The sequence below is a fragment of the Charadrius vociferus genome, unplaced genomic scaffold (genome assembly GCF_000708025.1).
Source record: "Charadrius vociferus isolate BGI_N301 unplaced genomic scaffold, ASM70802v2 scaffold301, whole genome shotgun sequence".
In the NCBI taxonomy this organism is placed as follows: Eukaryota; Metazoa; Chordata; class Aves; order Charadriiformes; family Charadriidae; genus Charadrius; species Charadrius vociferus.
Genome location: NW_009646842.1, coordinates 2077981 through 2102509, shown reverse-complemented (window position 1 = coordinate 2102509; position 24529 = coordinate 2077981). Strand labels below are relative to the sequence as shown.

The window sequence follows — 24529 nt, the reverse complement described above, 5'->3', positions numbered from 1 at the left end:
CCCCGGCCCCTTTCTTCTTTTTTTTTTTTTTTATGTTCCCTGTGAAAATGAAGAAACTGAGCCACATATTTTTAATAATGAGAATCTGGATGAGGTTCAATCTAAATTTTGAAAATATATTCCAATTAAAGACTTTAATAGATTCTTGGCTTTCACCACATCTCATTTCCATGTGTATTCAATAATCCCAAGCCCCCTTTTTCCATAGTAATAAGTAAACTGCAGAACGGGTGACATCATGCTCCAGAAGGTCAGCCTCTCCTGGACTGCTGTTTTCTGAGCATTTCTTGCAAAGGTTTTGTTCAGGGAGGACTTTTTTTTCCAAACTGGCTGCAGATCTGCTGTGATTGTGTCAAACATGGTGATTGCCCTTGTAAAGCTGCGATGGCTTTTGGATTGCATGCTCCAAAAGAGAGGTTTTGTTCTCAGGCCAGAAGGTTTCACTGACAGAAACAGCATGTTCTTCTCCTTGATAGGACTATGGTCACTATTGGTGACGACTCAGGTCACAGACCTGCAAAGACTTACTGATGTGCTTTACTTCAATGGCAACACATGCAAATAAAGCTCACGGACCGCTAGAGTCAGCCGCACGAGGCATTTGTGTGACCGGTTGTGATATCAGGCTCTCAGTTTGTGTGGCAGCTGAAACCTATCATTCTGTAGATTAGAAAGTTATTTAATCCCCGTATGAAACAGCTGCATCCAGCGCACTGAGTATCGATTCGGTGTGTCACTGTGGCCCTTGCTCAACACACAACTTGGGCCAAACAAATGAGCAAAGCACTAGGATGTATGTTGAATGGCAGAAAGGATAATGTGGAAAAAATTATAATACCTTTAGATAATTGTATCATGTGGATGCATCTGGAATGCTCTGTGCAGACTTGTTTTTTAAAGAAACGATTAAGGACCTGGAAAACTTCCCACTTGAAGAGAAATGAAATGACTGGTGCTATTCACTGTGAAAAGCACAGAAGGAGGACATAAAAACCTGTAAAACAATTAAATGTATGAAGAAGGTGGAAGAGGGGGAACTTCTGTTCTCCTTATCTCTTAGCATCCCACAAAAAGGGATGAATATTCAGTTAGAGTAGAAAAATCAGAGCCACACAGTTGTGTCATAAAAACATGGAAATTGCAGTCACAAGAGTCTATTGAGGATGGTGGGCACAAAGCTACCACATATTCTTGTCTCTGCAAGATAGTATAGGCTGTAAATATTCACTACTTGATCTTCTTTTTGATTAACTATGCAAAAAATTCTCAGGCATCTTCTGCATCCAACAAGTAATTCTACTTTTTTTTCCCTGAATCCTCTTCAATCTCTTTCCACTCTCTAAAAATACATACAGTAGAAGACTATATTGTACTGTAATGTCAGTTTTCAGCTAGGAACTTGTTTCCCCACTTCTTACCACTATTTTTTTTCTACACCAAAGATCACATGTCCCTTTTTATCATGGCATTACATACACTGTCCCTTGCCTGTGCAGTTGCTTATCCTCCGAGACCTCCAAACTCTTGTCAGTGCCAACACTTCCCAGCACACTCGGTGTGTATGTATGCCCTACATTTTGTTTCTAGACACATGATAGTGTATCTGGCTGAACTAAAAGCAACACTTTGTTTGAATGCATGCAAGTTACCAAGCAATTTCTATTGCCTTTCATACCTTCGTCCCCATCATTACTGACCACTTTACAGTCTTAATGAGATTTGTACCTTTTAGCAACTGCAGTCTTTCGTTTAGTTCTGGACAAGTTAGTACTGGAACCAGTCTCTGCAGAGCAACACTAGGACTGTCCTAACTGGATGCTGTATTCACAGTTATCACATCAGCTTTGAGATCAGTCAGCTAATTATTTCTTAATACACACTAATGCTAACTTTTCCAAGCTGACACATGTGGCAATAAGTTATATGCTCTCCAAAAATCCACCACACCTATACATTTTTTTCCATCAGTCGAATATCTAACCTAATCAAATAATTCAGTTGGATTTGTTTGACAAAACTGTCTTGGAAAAGGCAGATAACGCTTTTATTTCATGAAAAAATTACCAAATAAAAAAAAAAAAAAAGCTAAGAATCCATAGCACAGAAAAATCTAGCTGGAAAACAGGAAAGGCACCATATTTATGCAGCTGAAGTCCCAAGCTTCTGCCCCAGAAAGCATCATTTTTCCTACCACAGTAAGGGGCACTCTTCTCTAGAAAACCAAGGCTGAGTTCCACAATCCCTACAAGGGATCTGTTCCAGCACTTCGCTAGACTTCATATAACTGAAGCCTATTGCTTTTTTCCTACCCACCACAGACAGCATCTTATTTCAATGCTATTATGTACTCTCTGCCTCCTCACCAGGCTGAACAACCATAAATCGCTCCTCATCGGTGATGTTTTGTCCTCATCGATGATGTTTTGTCCTAGGCATGTGGCAACTTCTGTTGCTCTCATCTTGTCTCTCTGCAGTAAGCATGCACTCCTCCTAAGATTCAGTGGACGCATCTAGTCCCAAAAGTCTCCTGTAGCCCCAGTGCAGTTTCCCAACTAAAAATTCAAGGGATAAAATGGAGGCTTGAAATTCCTCAGATGTTTATTCAGTGATGAGACATATTCACCTAGCTTTGGAGACAACAGCATAATCTAGAATTAAAGTGTCTGTTTATTAAAATAGTACCCTGAAAACTTCTAATTCATAAATATGCAAGGGTATGAGATAACAGCATGCAGCACAGAGCACTGAAGCTTCAAGTGGGAGAGAGGAGTAAAGTCCCAGGCAAGTCACTTACGTGAAGACTGGCTAAGGCTCACAGGATCTGAGGTGAAATAGCTTATGTTGAAGTCAGCTGTTAAACACCAGTGATTTACTCACCTGTCACACAGTTCACATGCTTGAAAGCAAGGAGATGAAGAGGTATGGGCACTGTACAACCTGGTCATCTTACGTTTTGAGGGAAGAACCACACATGCCTTAAAACCACCTCAGCATCTCTTGCTCTTTCTGCCAGCAATTCCAAGGCCTCCAGACAAGCGTATTTGTGCTAGACTTTGGGGGCTATCCTGGCAGCCAGGAATTAAAATAGAGTGGTACCTTGGCTTTACACCTATTGCTAAGACCAGGGGTCAACTTGTTACAGCACGAACTGAAGGGGTGAGCACTGTGACAGAGGGAATATTTCCGATTCATTATCTTGAGATCATTTCACACGGCTAAATGCAGAGCTCAAGAGCACTGTTTTGTAGTGAGTTATTAAGTCGTGAGACCGACCTGCGGACACAACTTTAGTTAAGGGCTGCCCTAAGCTTAGTGGTCTGCGGTGCAGTGGTGGTGGTCTGCACAGAGCCGGCTGGTCACAGGGTACTGGCTTGCTTCCTGGTTTTTCAGCTGCCAAACTATTTTAAAACAAGCTAAAAATACATTAAATATTTTCCTTTCCTAATATTACCTTACCACGTAAGCAATAGCTGGACTTGCCACTAGGATGTTATCTGATAACCAATGGGAGGGGAAGGGAGGGGAGGCGTGGGAGCCCGAATAGGGGGTGAGACAGAGGAGGGAGGCTGCTTCAGCGACTGTGACCAGGAGGAAAGGCTGTTATGTTTCTATTTAGGTGGGTGATGAAAATGTTTCTGAATCCCTGCTTTAATCCATCTCTGACCACACACCCCACTGCAAATGCTCCTCGACACAGGCCCCCGAGCTTGTGCAAAACCTCTCCTGCTCCATTCTTTGCTGTTTAAGAAAGGTTGGGTGGTCATGTAAAGACCACACATGGGGAGCCTAACATAGCCGACAGGAGCATGCTCTGTCCTCCTCTGGTGCTGTGCCATCAGAAAAATGATTTACCAGGTGACCTGGGCTCTGGGGTATAGCATGGGGAATTGGGGTGGGGGACGGATGGCCAAAAGAGATTCCTGCTCTGGATCCCCTTCTGATCCTGCCCTGGAGATAGGCAGCCACTGCTGCCCCTCCTTCTGGAGGAGACCATGCCATTCCCAGATAAATTCAAAGTCTAGAGGGAAGTTTTGGGGTGATGTCAAGCTCAGGTGTGAGAGGCTGGAGAATCCGTTACACAGGGCGTGCATTTGGTTTTGATTGTTTGACCTCATAGGTGTCAAATTTGAACGTAGTTTTGGATTGTTTCTTTTCTTGCATGTATAGTGGAATAAAAAAAGTTCCAGGTTGCCCTGATACCTCTATTCCCAGTGATCACTGTGTTTTTAACTAGAAATATCTGCAATGAAGTGAATGGGGAACTCTTAGCCATGGGGAAAAAAAAAAAAAGTAACACAGTCTGAAACTAGAGATCAAAGCTCTACTTAACAAATGAGAGATGTAAAGGGCAGAAGCTATGAAAAGACACAGCATGAACAAGCGGAAAACACTTGGCCTACCCAATAATTCCTCCCAGACTTGTACTAACAGAAAGTCTCTCCAGCAAGGCCACTGAGTTTTAAGAGCGAGGCAGAGTGATCCTAGGGGGAAGCACATTCTCCTAAAGCTTCCAGAGGACATACACCCCTTCCCCTTGTGTTTCCACACAAATGGCAAACATTAACTATAAATGGAGAACAATGCATCTGCTGGAATGTTTCCTCATTCTCTCTGTGCTCTCTTCACACTTAACTCATGCCATGTACTTGGGCTGGCTCGCCTAACCCCGTGCTCCTTTCTGCTCCTCCTTCTAGCTCTAGCACTGAGGACACCAGGGAGATGAACCAGCTCAATTGCTCCTCATAAGGCACAGGCTGTCCACTGTTTCCACCCATCCTCTCTGCTCTGTGTCCTTTCACAGCAGTCAAGAGCTCAACAGGGTGTGTGACATCCCCATCCTGGCTGCTGGACACACAGCAGAGCACGTTGCTGCTCTCACACCCTCTTCCCCTGCTCTTTCTACAGCTCTTTGCATGCCCTTTGTATGCTCACCTTGCTGCTTCTGCATGGTAGTGAAGTCTTCGAAGGTGAGAGTGCGCACGGGGGGCCTCCAGAAGGCGTAGGTCTCCATAATGGCCTCCAGCCCCGTCCTGTGCAATGAAAATAAAGCAAGGAGAGAAAAAGAATGTCAGTCAGCTGGCAAGGGTGTCAGCACTGGGGAAAGAGAGCTCTGACCTTGCTTGACAGGCTGCCAGCAGCCACCAAAAGGTCACCTTGGCATCTGTGAATTCCTCAAGTGAGCCTTCCCACACAGGTGCTAACCACTAGAGTAAAATGAAATTTCCTCAGCCCAGGATTTCAAAAGCTCCTAACAGTCTTCCAGCTCCTTTTTCTTTTTTTTTTTTTAACAAGGATCCCAAATTTTCTGTCTGCTTTGAAGGGGACACATGACCATCAGCTCCTCAAGGCACATTTTATCATCGGGTGGGCTTCCACACTTTGTGGATGCAAGCTGTGATGCAAACAAGGGAGGTCTGGAATCAGAGAGATTTTATGCATTGTCTTTCCCTGCCACCTCCTAGTTCTGGGTGCTCCTTTGAAGTGTTATAGGAAGCCGTTCAAAAGGAAATCTCCTTGGTTTTGGACTTCAACTAGAAATGCGTAAGTTTTTTTATAAAAGATCAGTGGCATCTCTGCTTTTGGTCGCTAACTCACCGCAAAGATAGTACCAAAGAGAAAAAGCCAAAAATCAAGTGAGAATTTTGCCTCTTGAGGGGCTGAGGTCTCAGATTTGTTCTTATTTTCACCACAGAATGCTAGCTCTGCTGAAAATCTCTAACTCCACAGGCTCAGTGAGGACACGTGCATTATTAGAAAAAGACCCCCATGTTCTTTACAAAGCAACCCCCTGGAGTTTCTTCCCAGGAAAGGCTCTCCTCTGTGGAAGCTGCAAACTGCTCTGTTCCCCATTCCTCACCTTCCCCTGCCTCTTTTCCAGCAGTGGATTATAGCCCTTGCACTAACAGAACACAACTAGAGATGCTTTGTCAATGCGAGAACATATCCCCTTTCAATGCAAAAGGCTCTAACATCCCCAGAGCCTCTCATCACATGTTGAGCTGATACTGGAGCTGCCTTTTGCTTCTGAAAATGTCTTTCTGCACGTGCCTCTGCTCACTCAGTTAACTTTCCAAAGTCTCCCCGGAAGCTTGGATGCTTTAAATACATTGGAGTTGGCAAACCAAACTCTGTATTTTAAGAGGAGGTTTAGAAGAGAGGTTGTTGCATGGTGTTTATTAGCTGCTAAGCTGTTAGAAGTAGAAACAGAAGACATCTCTGCATAGCAGTCTCACACTAGCGCTGAGCACATTACAACAAAACTATTTGGTTAATACAGTGGCCTCTGCCAGCTCATGGAGCTCAGAGACAACAAGGCAGTGCAGAATGTGAACCCATCTGCTAAGCTGGGCTCTGCGTGCAAAAGCAGCTCTTCAACTACCGGCACTACCCCCAGGATTTCCTCCACTCCCTGTATGAGAAAGCCACAGATGTCCAGATTCCATTTGCTTCTCGACACACACAGTCAGGAAGAGAACGGTACCTTTTTGCACCCTCGTGAAACAATCCCCAGCCCAAACACCCAGGGAGGACTTTCTGGTACCATGCATGTAGGGGGCTTAAAATGCCCTGAGCAGGTTGCAGTGCAGCAAGACTGTTTCAACCTGCTGTTGAAAGGCCCTGCCCTGATGATTAAAACCAAGTCATACATCCAGCAATGCAGACTGAAAGTTCCAGCTGTGCTAATCCAGCTGCTTTGCGTCTGCCACAAGGATTGTGCAGTTACGTAGGGAGGCCAGCTCACTAAAACCAACATTCACACAGTCTGGCTCAGTCATTAGATCCCCATGCTCATAGCCCCACTCTGCACCAGCATCTGAATTCTAGCTCAGGTCTCATGAGCCTTTCCAGTAAAATCCGACCCCTAACAGGAGGTGGCTCAGAGAAACTGTAAAGGCAGGTTAAAGCTATTACCCCTGCCTGCCTCTGCCTCGAGCCTGCATCATTCTCAGCTCAGCTTGATTCATAGCTCAAAGTTTCTAACTCTCTGTCTAACACTTTCTACTGTATCAATACAGTTCTCACAAGTACCATATAAATTGTACGTCTAAAAGAAAAAGGGAAAAAGAGAATAGTCAGGAGATAATAAAAAGAAGAAAGAAAAGAGTAAATCAGGAATAATACACTGCTTTCAGGGGTTGGACTCCACTGTGCCTGAGAGCCCACAGGGGGTAAATGGCAGCATTGAGTGCAAAGCTGCTCTATTCCTGCCCTGTATGTCAGGGAAAGGAGGGATGCCACCAGGGACCCACCTCCTCCTGCTCCAGGGCAGCAGGTCCAGAACAGCCCCTTTACTGCAGACGCAGCTCCTGTCACCTTCCCCTTTCCACATTGCAACTACTGGCAGCAGCACTGTGGCTTCACTGGATTCAGAGATTGCTGTGTAATACTCCAGGCAACACTGCAGCCACAGGTACCTGAAGAATGGATGCCAAACTCCACAGCTGGCTTAAAGCCACCTCTTTCCTCTTCCTGCTCCAGAGTCATTTACTCCCCCAGAGGTGGGAGTTGAACATGTTGAACACACGTTATAAAACACCCTCCCTAAGTATGTGGGTGACAGAGCTCAAAGTTATGTCCAGTTCTCTTACACACAAATTTAGGACCCTGTAGGTCCCCTAGATCATCCTTTTTTTCCTGGTTTGGGTGGGTTTTTTTTTATCTTTGTGCATAACAAATGTTGTGGGTGTTTCTGAAACATCCCTACTGAACTTTCAGATTCTTCCATGCATCAGACAAGATCCATGAGATATCAGCCTTTTGTGCTAACCTGCTAGGCAGCTATCACCCCACGCATGGAGTACTGCGGAAAAACAACGTGCAGCCATGCAAAAACAGCTTGGGTCAGAATGCACACCACATTTGTGTGGCTGATTTTACAACTCTATCCCTAACCTTTCAATATATTTTTTTTTCTTCTTCCTGTTACGTATTGTTATTTTTGTAAAATAAAAAAGGTGGGGTGAGGGGGTGGGAATCAAGAAACCCCATCGCTGCAACTCTAACAATCCTCTCTCGCATAGCAGTTTATGACATTAGTGTGGTACCCAGATATTCAGAGCCACATCACAGACCTCCACCACAGGAGAGAAAGGTAATGCTCTCCTAGTCAGCAGAAATACTGGAGTGCTATTCTGTGTGTGTTCCAGCCCCTGACAGGGAAAACAAACCCAACCTGGCCAATGAAGAGACATTATGGGACAGCAATAAATGCTGACAAAAAAGGAATTGTTTTCAGCATTTCTGAAATCTCAGCAACTTCTTTTGGGCTTTGGTGAGGGCTGCTGGTACCAAGTGTGCTGAACATTATCCATGTGGTATCCACTTTCTCTTCCAAAGAACTGCACTGAAAAAATGACTTCAAACTGTCTATCAGGCCATAAACCCTCCCCTCTCACACCATCTTTATGAAGGAAGTAAAAAAAAAGTATCAGAAGAGGACTCACTGCCAGCTTTATTTTAATAAGGTCAGTCCTTTAAAAGGTATCCAAAATTCGCTCTCTCTTTTTCATTCATTTTTTTATTTTTAGTGCTATAAAGTTTTAATAATAGGCAATAAATGAAACAGTTCCATTGTCTGAAAAATGAAAAAAGATGTACGAGCTATCTGTGCACCTCCATAATCCACCCCATATGGCTGACCTTGCCATTCCCGCTGCACGCAGGATTCAGGTCATCATTTCATTGTTCACTGGGGAAGCCAAACTATTGGCTCCAAGCACCCTCCTGGCTCTCTTACCCTAGACAAAAGCTCAAAGAGCATTTCCAACACAAACAACTTCTATCCACCTCAGCTGCCCACATCTGAAAGGAAAGTGCTGTTGCTTGCCTTCAGCTTAGGTTTTTTTCTTCCCTCACCCTGCTGGGTTTCCTGACTGTTGTCCCTTCTGGCTTCCTCCTGGATAAGGAGCTCCCCCAGCGATCCCACTGTCAAATGAACTTTACTTAGTCTCCAAAAATAGGCTCTGTGGCATTAAACCTACAGCCTCACTACCCAAACATTTGGCTAGCTGAGCTCCATATGTCAAAAACTCTGGTCCTCTATCTCTTGAAGTTCAGGAAAGCAATCAAGTAATACCCGCCTCATAGGTGCAATGATATAGGTGTCCTTTCACTACCAGGACCGATTGTCTTGTTTCACTTTTACAGATGCTTCCTGTGCTTTTGCAGATAAAGCAAAGAGGGACCAAAAATCATGTAGAGGGAATCTCTAATAAGAGGGAGCTAAGAATCAGCCTCTACCACAGGCTAACTCCCTAACTCATCAAGGCTGAGGGCTAGATTTCTGAACACCATTAGTTAACATGGTTCGAGTGCTCTAAGACTGCAAAACAACGTACAGCTCCTGAGCTGTTCGCATCCTTCCCTCTGAAATACCTCACTGCTCCTTCTTCCAGCTCAAGGACTGAGGCAGTCAGTTGTGAAGGGAGACAACCATGTGAGCAACTGAAGGAGATCCAAGAAGGGATCCATGAAAAGATCACTCCCTCAGATGGATACAGGCAGTTACATCGTGATGGGGTGCCCCGAGGGCAGCAGGATTTTAGCAGTCTCTTGTACTAACGAAGGCAGAGCACACTCATAAGGAAACATACGGGAAGATTGTGAGCTGTTGGAAGTGAAAGATTTAAAAGGGAAACTAATTTGTTAAAAAACAATCAACCCCATAATTTCTGCAGCAGGCAACAACAGTGAAACAATATCAGAATAAGAAATAACTGAAGGAAAAACATCCATCTCCATTTCATGGAAAAGCCTCAACACAAAGCAGAAAGGAAATGTCCCGGGGAAGAGGTGGCCTAAGAGTTCCTCTTTTCCCACCACACTCCATTTTTCCAGTGTTTGGGTTTTTTTCTCCATCATTTGCTGGTAAACTCTAACCATGGCTCTGATTCAGTATCCCGTGTCGCTAGGACACGATGCCCTGGGGCTGCCTCAAGACATTTTGTGGCCCATGCGGCTGCCACACTACATTTTTTTTTTCTTTTAAGACCTTATACAGAAAACCTTGGATATATACTACACTTGCCTGCTTCACAAACAGCCCCTTTTCCAAATTACCCTGTTTCTTTTTCAAAGAAGGCCTACATTTTCAGTGGAACATTCTCCAGCTATAGCTTGAGGCACCACAGCTGACCAAAGTTGTTGTGGGGATGTGGGAAGCTACAGAGTATCACAACCGTCACTCCAGTTGACCAGTAATCCTGATGAGATTAGAAAGTCACAAGGTGAAGAGGAGCCATCCAGCACAGTTAAGTCCCATTTGGAGAGTCCTTTCCACACACAGCTTGGACCTTAATGCTTTTCTCCTGCTATGTGTGCATCTATGTATGTGTCCTCTTTAAAGGGAGCAGCTGAGTGTCAGAATGTCCTCCGCTATTTGACAACAGCAGTGCAACCTTAGCCAGACCACTGCTTGTGAGGCAGGCGCCTGACTGCTATATATGCTTGCAAATACCTTTGCCTGTTTTTCCTTCCTAAAGCCTCAGGCTGCTCTCTTTGATGTGTAATACCTTAAAGATTTTAATTCCTCTTTACATCAGCAGAGAGCCTTACTGAGCCCTCCCCACAGCTGCAGCCGTGTAGCAATTTCCTGCCCTTTCTTAAATCAATGAGCTACAAAGATCAGTAATTCCCAACCTTTTCAGGAAACTGTCCAAATTCACTGGGCTAGGACCTTATTAATGCCTTCCACGTTAATCTAGCCCACCATGTACCTGGAACTGCATCAATCCCTCTTCTAAGCCCTGCCTCCCGTGCAGCTGTATCTCTGCACACAGGGAAGACCTTGTACTCGGGGCATGTGCTACTTCCCCCACGCAGGAGAGGAGAGCAGAGTAAAAGTCACATATGTCTCAAGTACCAGAGCTAATGCTCACGGCGGGAATTAAATAAGGGTGGTAACATCTTTTCACATAGCTACATTTAGATGAGAACAGAGGAGCCAAGCAAGGAAGCCACCAGGTCAGTAAGATGCCTTCTTTGTGATCCTGGAGAGTGTAGCGCTTACACCTGTGATGGGAAACACGGGGCAGCTGCCCATTCACTGAAGGCTTCCCACACCAAATCATGAATGAGGTGGGGGTCCCGGTGAACACACACACAAGGAGCATGCAAGTAAAAATGGAATTACAGTGCCCATGGGGACAGCAAATAAGGGCTATGCACACAACTTTCACTCCAGTCTGCACACAAAGAAGCTTGCTTTACAATCCTAGGGTTCTTGTAACGTCGTCATATGTCTAATTCTAGAATTAGTTTAATGTTTAAAGTCTTTGTCATGCTGATTTAAAGGATATCTGCATATCCTTTTTTTTATCACGTAAAAAGTCAAAACTTTTTCTTTGGGCTTTCTTATTCTTTTTTGATAACTGTAATGTCTGTTACTAATACAAAAGTTCTTTTGATTAAAGTTCCTGTTTTACTATTGTGTTGTTAAAATCTAACATATTCTAAATAACATTTAAGTTGTTCTACTTATGATTTCATAAAAATCCTGACAAACTTCAGTGACACAATCAAAATGAAATAATTTGACATCACTGGAGAAAAGATGAAATTGTTTGAAACTAGAATATTTTGCACTTTTATCCTGCAAACTTATTAGAAACTCAATTTTTCTTCTAATGTAAAGCAAACGTTTGTGCTCCAAGTTTTGGAATCTTCTGTGAAAATTAAAATTAAAAGATGCCCTTCAGGCAGCTCTACATATAATAAAGAACAACCAAAAGTGTCCGGCCCCCCTGTCCTACAGCTTTCATTATTTTGCAGTGTTAGCCTGTGGCCTAGTTGTCTGTTTTACAATCTGCAATCCTCCATTTTTCTATCTCTGTTCTTCAATTTAGTAAGAATTTTTTTTTTTCTTTTTTTTAAGAAACTCTACAGTATCTTTACAAGTTCATTTATTTCACCTAATTCTTTGGATATCATGGCACCATATCAGTAATACATGAACAATTTACTAATAACTTATCAGAGATGCTAAAGAATGTTTTAATTATGTTGCTCAACAACAAATGGAAAAGCTCAGAGGAACATGAAAATAATAGAAATGAGCATAAATTAATTATCCAGCAGGGAAAAAAAAAACAACAGCAAAACATACATACAGAAGAAAGCAGCCTTGTAAGTAGTGGTAATGGAAGGGGTACTAAGGTAGCAGTGAACAGGAAATTAAACATATGACAGCAAAAAAATACAGTCACAGAAAATATGTTGTCAAGCAGGAAAGCGATAAGCTGTCTCTACAGATCTGTTGTCTAAGAACATCTAAAACCCTCTATCAGGGTTTGGGACTGCAGGATCCAGGCAGAGGCAGGAGCAGCACTGGAGGAGACTTCTGAAAAGAAATGGGGTCAGTCTATCTGGCTAATCTGGAAAGTCGTCATTATACGTTGGATCTGTTTAGGCAAAGTAAAACAGTCCTTCCAATTCCTCTAAGAACTAGTCTACAGCAAACTTCTGTAAAAATTGATTAAGATCACAAAATGCCTTCCTCAGCCTTAGACACATGCCCTCTGCAATCATCATGGGAAGGAGAGAAGACATCAGTGAGGAAACACAAACAAGCTCCTGTTACCTGTTTCTCCCAGAATCTCTGAAACCTTTAGCGAAGGGGTTTCTGTCAATTTTTAATCTGGTGATCTACAAAGGAAGAAAAAGAGAATTAGTTGATCTCTCCAAACTTTTTTTCTTTCAACAAATGACAATTACTGATGATTACCGCTCTTACCCAAACCACCTGTACGATGACCTTTTGTACTTATTTCCCCAGACTTATATTACAGTTGCCCTTCCGTTGTCCATGAACAGATTATCTGCTTTGCAAATGAACAGTGCCAGAGGCAGAAACCCGGCAGCACTGGGAAATCTGGCACAGCACTGGGGCTGAGAAGCTGTTCCCGAAGGAGAAGCACAGCTTGGACCTAAGCGCAAAACCCTGGGATCTGTAACTCATCAATGGCGATGTGGTTCAGGAAGCAGGCATACTGCTCAGGTTTGGCTGGTATCTGCGTTGTCCCAGCCTCAACACTCCAGCATATCCAGCAGCTGCATAGCTGGATGCACTCATGGATCTTCAAACAACACTAAGGAGAAAAGGCCAAGCAAAAGTACAGGCTACAGTCTCCAAAGCCGGCAGCTGGCCACCTGGTTACATGCACAAGGTGCTGCTGTTCTGGTCAGTGTCTGGGTGGCCCTTCAAGGGTTTTCTCATCTAGAAACCTTCCCCCTTCCTCCCCCCTAAACAATGAAGATGACAGCTGGACCAAATCCTTTGGGGGAATCTTCCTTCCTACTTTATTTTTAGGCATGAATTCCATGTTGGTAAATACGGAAAACAATATAGGGGTTTTGACCTTGCAGCCCATGGTATCATACTCCCTGTCGGCTATTCCCCAGCCTGGAGCTTCCCTCTGCCAACCTCACCTTGTCCCAGAGACCCTGTCTCTGGAGTGAAAAGAGAGCGAGATCTCCAGATCCTATCAAATTTGAGGTGGTTTTGCTGAAACTGCTCAAAAGGGACTAGTTTAATACAGACTGATCTGAAGCGGATTTGCAGGTGTTTTGCTTCTGTCAGAACCAAGCCCTTACTCTGGATATTAACCTCAGATCTGGAATGCAGCTCCTATTTTTGCAGAAGCTTAATTTGTGAACTTAATTTCCGCTAGCCTGACTTTGCAGCTGTCCTGGGACTTGTGTGGACAGAGACAGATATGTTCTGTGGAGGATGGAATTACAGCAGAGGGAATCCCTGTGGTGGATTTGCTAACATTTTACAATTATTTCCAGAGACCCTTCTCCCAGTAAGGCAAAGCTTTACAGCCACTGGAGAGCATGCAGGCAGATTCAAAGGATTTAAATTTATTTTTAATGATAAGGGTTCTCCAATGCACCAGAATCCCCTTTACTGGTATCATAAAAATGCCCTGCCCCCCCCCCCCCCCCCCCTGATTGTTTTGGACAAAACCCCCAAATGTTTGGAATTCAGAGACAGTAAGAAATTTCAGCACTTCTTTACAGTGAGGTGGCTTTCAGTGCCAGTGCCTGACAGAGATCCCTCCCTTAGCCCTTCCCTTACCTGTGTAATTGTGTCTTATAGGTCCAGTCTTTAGGAAAGAACAACAGACTTATTGTCTCTTGTTTCTTCTCCTTTCTCTGTCCTCTTTCCATGTCTGGTCTACAGTTAAAAGTTTGTGAGCATGCATTTGGGAATGGGGGTGGGGGAGGGTCAGGAAGTTTTCAGTGCTGCAATGATGGCAAACCCACCATTGTGTTACAATATTTTTTTTTCTGCTAGAATAGTTGATCCATTTTGGATCCTAATTTAAGTCAATTCAAGGGGACCAGAGTGAGAAAAAGTTAGGAGTGGGTATCCAGAAGCAGCCACGGGAGTACTATCAGCACGTGTGCTCTCACTCTCACTTATGTGTTGCAAATTAAAAACTCTATAATGATTCTCTAAACTGTTACAATTCACAATTGTTACAAATTGGCTATATATTGCAATCTGCCCTAAACTGATTTGACATGGGTCTGTCCCTCAGTGTAACAATACTAAATATAATGATGTCCACTGAGTTCATGAAGTCATTCTCCAGGAGCACAGATGTTGTCTTGGAGAAATAATTACCTCAGCATTTCTGATTCAAGACTCCTCTGCAATTTGTGGCAGAAAATTGTGTAACCCACTTTCCTAATAGGCTTGATAACAGATTATTTTTCTTCCAAGCCAGTTTTTGCTTTGCGCTTTCTTGCTTATGACAGTACCTCTCTGAGTGGACATATTATTAACACAACAAAAAGCTTCACCAACTGAGATTCTGTTTCACATGGCTGGGAAAAAATAATGTTACATGGCCCTTTCAATGCCATCATAACCCCTACCCCAATAAGGAGAAGAATAGCAGGATAGGGAAATGGGATGTACATAGCGCCTCTCACCTGAGTATAAAGTAGGGAGCATGTGTGCATGAACAAGGGAAGAGCAGCACACTGAGCCCAATACATGACAGAGCTGGTGTGAAGGCTAATGGGAATCCCTGAGAATTCTGGCAGATGAGCAATACGTAAGGAGACTACACAGGGAATGGGTGGAGCTCTCAATAATAAGGAGCTCTCAGTGTGTGCAATGAACATGCCTGCAGAATTGATGAAGCTGGCCACCTCCTCCTCAAAGAGTAGGACACCAGATGTCACTGGCCACTGAAGGAGAAGGGGGAGCAAACGTGTATAATCCACAGCAAGCTCTTTCCAAAACTAGCAATTAGTTTCCTCTCAATGATATCATATCTCCAGGGGAAATAGGGACAGACAGGGAATTCTGTAATCAAACACTAGCGTGGACTGAGATTACACTTCTTAGTGCCATGGAGTCTAGTTTAAGAAAAAGGGCAGATCAGCAACAAAGCTCAGTAGTCAAGGCCTCTGCCGATAGGATCCCACTGTGGCAACATCTTTTCCTTATGATATCTGAAATCAACAGTAACACTCTCCACTGGGAGCTGTGCAAGATCTGAATCAAACATGAATTATGCATGAGAATTTTAGTTCATATGCAGTACATGGAATGCTGCTGCTTATGTTCAAAAGCTTCTTTTGTCAGCAAACTGATGAGATTCCTCTTCTCTAAAACTTTTTCCTTCATTTCAGCAGTGAAAAAAAATCCTATGTGTTTTCTCTGCAAGATAACAAATCTGGACTAGTTGTACTGCCTGAAAAATACAGTGGGGACAGGACACTGTAGTTTGTACCAGAGGCAGCAAGGAAAAGTGACAACAATGCACCTCTTCATGGTTGGTTTCACCTTCTTACTTTACAGTAAAAAGTACAGGCACCTTTTCCGCAAGACGGTTTTCTGTCTAGATACCTCATGTCTACATACTACCCCATAACAGGCATTTTCTTTTTGAACAGAAAAAAAGCCCCACACTCAGCCTATGAAGTGTGCACTCTTCTTGAGCTACGTTTCTTAGAGAAGTTAATGTCTCAAACACAAAGAGCACACCAATATTTTTATGAACACCCAACATTAAAGGAACCTGAAGGCACACAGGTTTACCTGTTGATTTTGGTAGGCTGTCACTGTGGTGAAGACAGTCTCAGGGAAGTTGAAGGTTTTCACCCCATCTCCTGAAGGAACTGGCTTTGTAGGAGAAAGATCACTGCTGAAATCCTTGCGGATGACATGAACACGGGGCTGGTACTTATGCATTGAATGTAAAATTATCTGAAGAGAAAACAAAAGGAGAAGGAAAAGTCGGGGTCTTTCTCCAAATATTTTGTGCTACATCCAGATGCACAAGGAAGCAGGGATGGAGCAAGAGCTACCATGAAGAAAATTACCCTTTTCTTACAAGTACGTATGAGATAAAGTTTGTGCTATGTACAGGGAGAAAGAGGCTTTATTGCTTTATAGGGCCAGGCAACATTTTGAAGAAAAGCACTGAAGTAGGGAAAAAAGCTCCATAACTCTAGAAGTGGCTACAAGCATGCGTGCCCAGCAGGACACAGGAGCATTGCAGCAGCAGCAGCATCACCCCTTCAAGTCTGAGAGGAGCGAGGTTGGAGCAGCAGGCACCAGGATCAGCTTCTAACTTACATGGCCTTGATCATCAAGCTCGTTGTTGGTCAGCTTGAGCTTGTCAAAGCTGACCACCTGCCTCATCCAGGTGTCTCCAGAGGCCAGTGAGTCGGGGTGGATGTAAACTCTCGGGGGCACTGGGGAGTCAGCATTGCCAGCCACCATCCACTTGGAGCTATGATACACATACCTGAAAGACAAAGGGGAGATGGCTAAGGGAAGCTGTCACTCACCAGAGGAACATTTTCAGGGCTCCCCCTCCCCTGCCCTGCCACCCTACCACATACACCCCAAGCTCTCATTTGCAGTCAGGGGAGAATGTGCTTTATTGCAACCTCCTACCTTCTAAATGAAAGCCAGATTACCCCTGAGCCACTTGTTCAGACTTGATTCCTTATTAAAACCACCTTTGCAGTTATTTTCCCTGTAAAACTCCACCACATGTGCCTTCTCAATTCCTTAACTCTCTCTGAGCCAGAGTAAGAGGCTAGAAAATATTGGTAAACAAAGCCCTTTCTGAAAATATTAATAAATGCCCTGTAATTTCTGGAAATCTGCAATGGCTGCCATGCCAGACTGTGCAAAACACATGTGTCTTCATTCAGAAAGGGCAGAATCCAGTGGATACCACGAGAACAATTGATAAAACCGAATTCTGGCTTGAATTGTTGCAAAATAGGAAATTCCACATAGTATAATAAATGCTGGGATTAGAGGAAGAAATAACTTTTTTGTTCCTGATATCTTGCGATCTTTTGTGTTCCTGATCTAGCCATCCTATATGTGCCGTAAATTTCTCTACCACAGCTTTGCCTAGACACTATTTCTCTTTCTGTCCTGTGGCTCCTTCAGCCTAAGGCATTTCACAAACAGTCCTGCTAACACCTCTGAGTCCTGCTCTGTGCTGGCCTTCACTGGGTCTCTACTCAGCTCTGCTAAGCTATTTCAGTCCTTACATACAAAAAGTGACTCATTTCATGTATTTTCAAAAGAAATGCAAAAAAAAGAAAAAAGAATCTGTTCCTTTTGCTGCTGGTTTGTTCTACGTGGCTGCACAAACTATCAAGAACAGAAACAAAGTGTAAGGCAATGTATTTATTTTTGACATTAATGCTGTCAGAACCAAAGAAAGGGGCAAAACATCTAGCTGACTGTCACAAACTACCTTGATGCTTCCCAGGTAAAGCATTTTTCTGAGAAACATTCTGCACAATCTGAGAGCAAAAATGTAATATTCGACTTCTAAAGCAGAGGATGAATTCTTGAATCCTTCAAATGTGGTGTGATCAAGACTATTTGGGGTAAAGACTTGCTCTCAGAGAATGAGTAGAGATAAATCACCTCTGTCTGGATAGTTTTCTGGGTTGCAGAGGACCATGAATTTTCCACAGTACTTTTTAGGATTGGGAGCACATTAATACCAGTGAAATCTCTTCTTCCTGTCTTTCAGCTCAGTGGTGGAGATTCACCAGAGGGTTTCTCAATGTCCTCCTACTGTAGGTCAGGGCCCATATTCCCTGTGGCTGCTGTGCTGGACAGTGAATGCTTTTAAAACAAAAATCACCCAATTCAGTTCAGGCCAGACCTGAGCTGCCACTTGCCCATTCCTTTCTTGCTGAAGTAGTTCTAGAGGCTCTAGACTCCCTGTTGATAACTCAGTTCCCTCAGTCATTGCAAATTATGTCAATTGTGAAATACGTGGTAGGGATCTCCCCAGTTAAAAACTGCTATTTGAAAAGAGCAAGATTTCAATCCAAAAGTGCAAGAGAGCATATTAAACCTCTGTTTTTGTGTCTCACGATTCTGGTCAAATCACCTATATTGGTGTAAATCAACGTGGTCTCCTCCAGCATACCTTTACAATGCTGTATAATGGCATGTGTCTTTCCGAGGCTTTCACTGACACTAAGATCACAATGTTGCTAAGTCTGCACCTAAAAAGCTTACCTGTATCTCTTGTTATCCACAGGCACAATGTCCATGGCAATATAATACTGCTGGTGGGGATCCAAGCCTGTAATTTTCACTCTCATGGCTGGAAACATTCTCCTAGGAAAGGAAGAGTATAAATAAGGAAGAAAATGGTGAATAGTGTAGATGAAGGGGCTCCCTTGGACCCCTCTCCGACACCAGGAGCACACTACTTTACACAGCCCAGTTCTTGGTATGACTCCTCTGGGCTTGGTATGAGTAGCAAAGACTGTGGTTTGAATCTTGAATTTTTTCCACTTAAGAAAAAGGGTAGCAGGATAACCTGCTAACGTGGGTAACGATAAAACCCTCCAAGAGGAGCAGTCTGCCTCCTCCCAGCTCCTAGTAGACTGTTCTGTTATGCTCCACACAAATTGTCCTCTCCAGGCATTTCAGTACACAGATGGGCAGTGTACCCTCTTCCAGATGTTTTTCCCGTTGGTCACCATCTAGAATTATTCTCTCGTATCACATTAATTGCAGGATCACTTTAGTTCTCTTTTTTGAGAAAATCACATGTGATAGTACTGAAGTAATATTTAAAGATGATCCATTATTCTGAAAGATCCTCTTGCTCTTAAGTTTATAGTTATTTAAGAAAGAATGCCCCTCAAATTAATCTGCATATTAGGCATATATTTCACATTTAACAGAAACACTGGCTTTAACATCATGGTTTCCATGAAGTCTAGGTAGTGTTTTGTGCAATCTTTTTAATAAGTGTTGTTTTTTCTATGACATATGATCCAGATATGTCTCAAGCATTTTCTCCCGATAGGCAAGTTATGAAACCCTACACCAGCAAGAATCAATTCCCACCCGTTCTTTTCTTGTCTGAGCACAAACTTAGCTCTGCTGTGCACTAGTGACTGTTCTGGAGGCATTTGTAGCTAGACAATTATTTCAGAGAGAACAGCTCAGAACAATTTTAACCTCAAAACGTGTCAGTGCAAATGTGGCTACGATGTAACTTCTCCTTCTTAAAAAACTTGTTGTTGCCAGTAGTCCAATTGCTATTCCACATTTCCCTCAAACAGCATGCTGAGTGAATTGTTTATGCCATATTACATTTGCAACTAATGTGGTATTTTAACGTCTTCATAAAATCTGAGGAGCAGAATTGGGTGAGGTGCAAAAGGAAATGAGCAGCAGAGCAGAGCACTGAAAGAAATCCTGCGTTGTTTCACTGACTGTTTACTCAAACCTGAGCTCTACTTCAGTGGCTTCTCAGCCCTTAGAGAAAACCTTGAACTGAGGTCCTACAGGATGGTGTTACTCAGTTGCATGACTTCTGCCCAGAAGATAGAGAGCTTTGGTAGGAGAAACTCTGAAAGTACTGGATGCTGATACGAAATTACATTCTGCTCCTCTGATAAGTAGATGTCTCCTTATGGAGTGAGGCTACTTTGGATGGAAGGAGGATATTAAAAGGGAATTTAAAACAATTTAAAATCACAATGCCAAAATTGTGGAAAAGTTTACAAGACATGTTTATCCATTGTTTCTGGGGGCCATCCCTAGAAAACATTGTAAGGCTTTCCTTTCTATTTAGTGAGGAGTAGTGAAATGTTGGAGAAGATTTACATCTCCTCCCAACATTTCTGTTTCTCAAAGTATTACCAGTGGACACAGCCTGAAGGAGGAAGAAAAGGGGAAAGTTCATATCGACATCTCCAAACACGAGACCATGAGAAGTTATTTTACTCTTTCCCATCCAGGCCACATATATCCACTTGCAGAAGAGAGTGGGAAGGAGAAGGTTGGTGCTTAGCCTTCACCCTACCCACAGTTCTTCCATTTCAGGCCATTGGGAAGGAAAGTAACTGAATCTGCTTTGCAAAAGGGCATTTATTGTGGCGGGGTGGGGAAAACACCACCCCACAGCTGCCAGAGCAGAGCTAACCAGAATTATGAGACATAAAACTGACAGAAAAATTGTCTGCAGAAACCCTTCAAGGAGAGAGCAGATTCGTGCAACTGATGGTGGGAGTTTGCTAGTTGAATGATTTGGGAGGGGAGAAGGAAAAATGGATTAGTCTTCAGTCGCTTTAGGGCATTACCTTGTTTCTACCACAATGGTTCATTAAATGTGCCAAGCCAAATGGGTACAGGATGTGGCATTTTACAATCCAGCTCTTCTTAATTGGAGAAAGGTGGCTTGGGAGCAGCTTAAGAGGTAGGGCCATGTTTCAGAGGGTTGATGAGAAACCCAGGATTAAATCTGAGTCTCTTTGGATCTAAGTCTGTGCACTGTATTGGGAAAACTGAATGCTGTGTGTTCCAAGAAGCTCTCTCCAAATCTGCAGCCCGGTGTAAAGTTGCAGTATAGCCTGTGGGGTTGTTTGCTTATGAAATACGTTGTAAAAGATTACCGCAGACCATTCAACTGGCTTAGAGGCTAATCTCTAAAATGATCAGAGGGCTCCTCTGATCCCACTGCTTTCTCTAAGGTTTAAGTGTACTTTTAACGTTTTGTAAATTATTACTGTTTTTCTTTTTCTGTGGGTGTAAAAGTAACTCAAGTTTCTTTGCCATAAGGATGTGGCCTGGAACTGTCACAGCAGGTCTCCAGCAGCACGGCTGTGTGGAAAGGGGAAAATGGAAAAGGCAGAGGCAAACAGTGGCGACTTCGGGAGGTACCCAGGTGTAATCCTGGCTAAGTCCCTGTTCTCTCTGTTTCCTCTTGGCTGACTCTTTGCTCCCCTAGAGGCACCAACCCTATAGAAAACAGAAAGCTCAAATGTCTGGAAGGAACTCAGGCCATTTGAAAATGGCGTTATTAATAAACAGTCAAGAGCCTTTCATCTAGAAAGATATCAGCTCGCTTTATAGTCAACAGCTACAGACATGAAGGCCGTCTGTTTTCATAGGGAACACGTGATGACATCTGATATATTTTAGGAGGAGGTTTTATATCAGCAGCAGTTTGGGATGATCAAGTTATTTATATGTGAGCTTTACCACTCAGCAGGAGAACAGTCTTCCTCAATTTAGACTGTGCACTTACACACAGTACCGTTTTACAGGAAATATGATGTGATATGAAATAAGTTATTACAATTATTTTAGGACTACTTAGAAGTGTTTTACCAAGCATTTTTGTAACAACCACATGCCTCAGTCTTCTCAAGTGCTGGCTCTTTCCATAATGAGAATGATGTTTATGAAACTCTGAATGTGAAAAAATACATTATATATATAGGCCTATAAAACTTGATTGAAATAGTGTTTGCCAGCACAGTAGCGTACTGATATTAAGAACTATGTCTAGGAACTTTCAGCGATAGAAAGAAGTTGTTGGATTGTGGCAGCCAGCATTTTTGATGATGTTGTTTAAAATTTTCATTTAACACAAAAATATAGCTCATTTTTCCCTTGTCAAAACTGTTCAAAGAAAGAGAATCACACATATATCCCCAAACTGTATTTTTTTCCCCAACAGCATAAAGCTTCAGCTTCTAACCCTTAGGAGTCTCAAGGTGCCAACTCTTATCCCTGCCCCTTGAACCAGCACATGTGAAGCTTGTGTCAACTTGGATCTGCCTTCAAAGTTGTCCTGCTCTGGGTAGAGACATGAGCCAGATGGCCTCCAAAGATCTCTTCCAACATAAATTCATTCTCTGTTTCACAGTTGAGTTTTAGAGAGGGCAATTCCCCATTAGGGGATAAGAAATTAAAAGGTACATGGCAGGTTGTCTCAAAATCAAAAAAATAATAAATAAAAATTCCTTGAATAATAAATCCTATTCCTTGAAGCTCTTCAGACATTAGAAATATTCTGGTACAGACAGCTTAGTGAGCAGAAGTGAGATGAGAGTTTAAAAGAACTGTCACAATTTACCGTACAGTATTTATGACTGTTTAGTGTAATGATTTATATACTGCACAAATAAAAACTTAACTTAAATAACATTAAATTTGCTTAAGGGTGACATCTGCTAAATGCAAACGCTAAAATAAAGGGATGTGCTCTTCAACTGTAGCAAAAGACAATTTGCCTGTTGACAGTAACAGAGAGAGAAGACACTTCCCACTCATAAAAAAATCTGATTGAGAAACTCCGCAAAATAGTCTGACTTAGGCTTGCAGATTAGGCGTGCATGGCGCTTACAATGTGCATATGTTTACAGGGCAGCCTGAAGTTGCCATCGCTATTTTATACCTCGTATATCCTTGCCTTTAAGACTAGTGCCAAATGTTTATTTCTTTATAAAAACAAATCTGTGAGGAGTGAAAGTGAGGGAAGGGAAGGGAAGGGAAGGCAAGGCAAGGCAAGGCAAGGCAAGGCAAGGCAAGGCAAGGCAAAGGAGGAATGCCTTCCTGTTTCCCTCTGCAGCATGGGATTACATAGAGATGTTTGTGTTGAGAGAAAAGGCTGAGGGCAGGGTTTGGGAACAAAAGGATTTAATGTTTATGAGGGAGAGGGAGCCCAGCAGATCTCCTCAGTAGCTCCCAAAGGGGATATTTTTCTGGAAGCTGGAGAAAGCTTACCAGGCCCACTGGGCCAGGACCTCTGAGCAGCAGTTTAGTAGCTGTAGCCTGCCAGCCCTCACTCTGAGAAATCCTCTCCACGTGCCCCTTCAGCATCAACAGAGCTTCGCAAAAAAATCCCTGCTGCTGTCTCTAACTGAAGAGAACTGTGGGGCCCTTCCTTCCTTCCACTGGAAATAAAAACAAAGACGTTTGGTAATGTAAACAGCCCTAAGTACACATTTCAAATGACTCAGACTCATGGTTTCATGGAGGCAAAGAAATTCCAGTCAAAACACAATTTAACCTATCAGGAGGCACAGAGGAGTCAGGAAAGAGCAAGGTCACCTGTTTGACCACCCACTGATGTTTTTTCCCCACTCTTATTACTAAGCACTGCCTCAGCACCCATGTTTGAGCCATCCCACAATACAGATATGATAACTGCTATATGACGGATGAGATCATTTCCCTCACTGTTGACATGACAGAATAAATGCTGTCTCCGTGACAGGTAGAACCTGACTCCCCAGAAGAATATCTCCTGGCTGTGCTTGTGTGTGGGATCACACTTGTATAACCACCTCCATAAGCAGTAGGCAGTGCTTCCCTTCCAGAGCAGGACTCCAAGCACTCCTTACAGTGTCTCGCCCCAGCAATAAATGTACATTGCTTTTTCCTTTGGGCAGCACTTCTGTGCAGTGGTTAACTAACGGTTACCCCTGTAGCTCAGGTGACCATGGCCTTGAGCTAGGGATTGTAGGGTTGTGGGGAGGGATTCAAATTCCTCTGATGATGTTGCCAGGGTACATGCATGATCAGCATTGGTGAAGGAGAACAGAGAAAAAGAGTTAGATATGGTTTTAGGACTAGTTGTTTAGATCAGTATGACCTGTGGTTTAAGTTGAATTTATTTTATTTTGTATGGAGTCTAAGGCTGAATTTCGAACAGAACGGAGATAAAGGAGGTTTGAATGCACTGCAGCTGACAGAAAGCCATTTGCATCTTTTGCACAAAGAACAAAGGAGTCTTGTTGTAAGCATCTTATTAAATTCTGAATAACAACGTTCTGATGGAAAGGAAGAAAGGAAAAGTTCTGAGAGGACTGAAGTAGGTTTATGGAAACAGACAAAAAAACCCCCATCTATAAATACAGCATCAAGAAAAGAAAAAACAAAGCAGAATTAAACATGAGTGGGAGTGGGAGTCTGAAAGCTAAAAAGTGTAGTAGACATGACGTAGGCAGGATATAGCTCCAGAAATATGTTTGAAATGAGAATGTAGGTTAGAGACTACCATTACAAAGTAATAGCAAAAAAGATGTTGTGGGTCAGGCAGGAACCAATCAGTGCCTTACAAGTCACAGAAAATTAAGGAGCAGCTGTAGTTATAGGCAACTGAGTCTGTAATTATAAGGGCTTTCAAAACCAGAGGGCCTTACAGGACTCAAACAGGGTTTCCAAAGAGCAAGAAGAGCAAAATCGTCCTTGGGGAAGGAAGAAGTTTCA

General features: G+C 43.0%; 1 protein-coding gene across 1 annotated transcript in view; it reads right to left on the bottom strand.

The window, feature by feature from the left end:
• TBX15 (T-box 15) overlaps positions 1–24529 on the bottom strand; it is a 99133-nt gene that overhangs the window by 11893 nt on the left and 62711 nt on the right. The window contains exons 3-7 of the mRNA XM_009892682.1: positions 18527–18628; positions 16598–16769; positions 16058–16225; positions 12578–12642; positions 4933–5030 (exon numbers count right to left, since the gene is read on the bottom strand). Of these exons, the coding sequence (XP_009890984.1) occupies positions 4933–5030; positions 12578–12642; positions 16058–16225; positions 16598–16769; positions 18527–18628 (605 nt within the window). The remainder of the gene's footprint in view (positions 1–4932; positions 5031–12577; positions 12643–16057; positions 16226–16597; positions 16770–18526; positions 18629–24529) is intronic.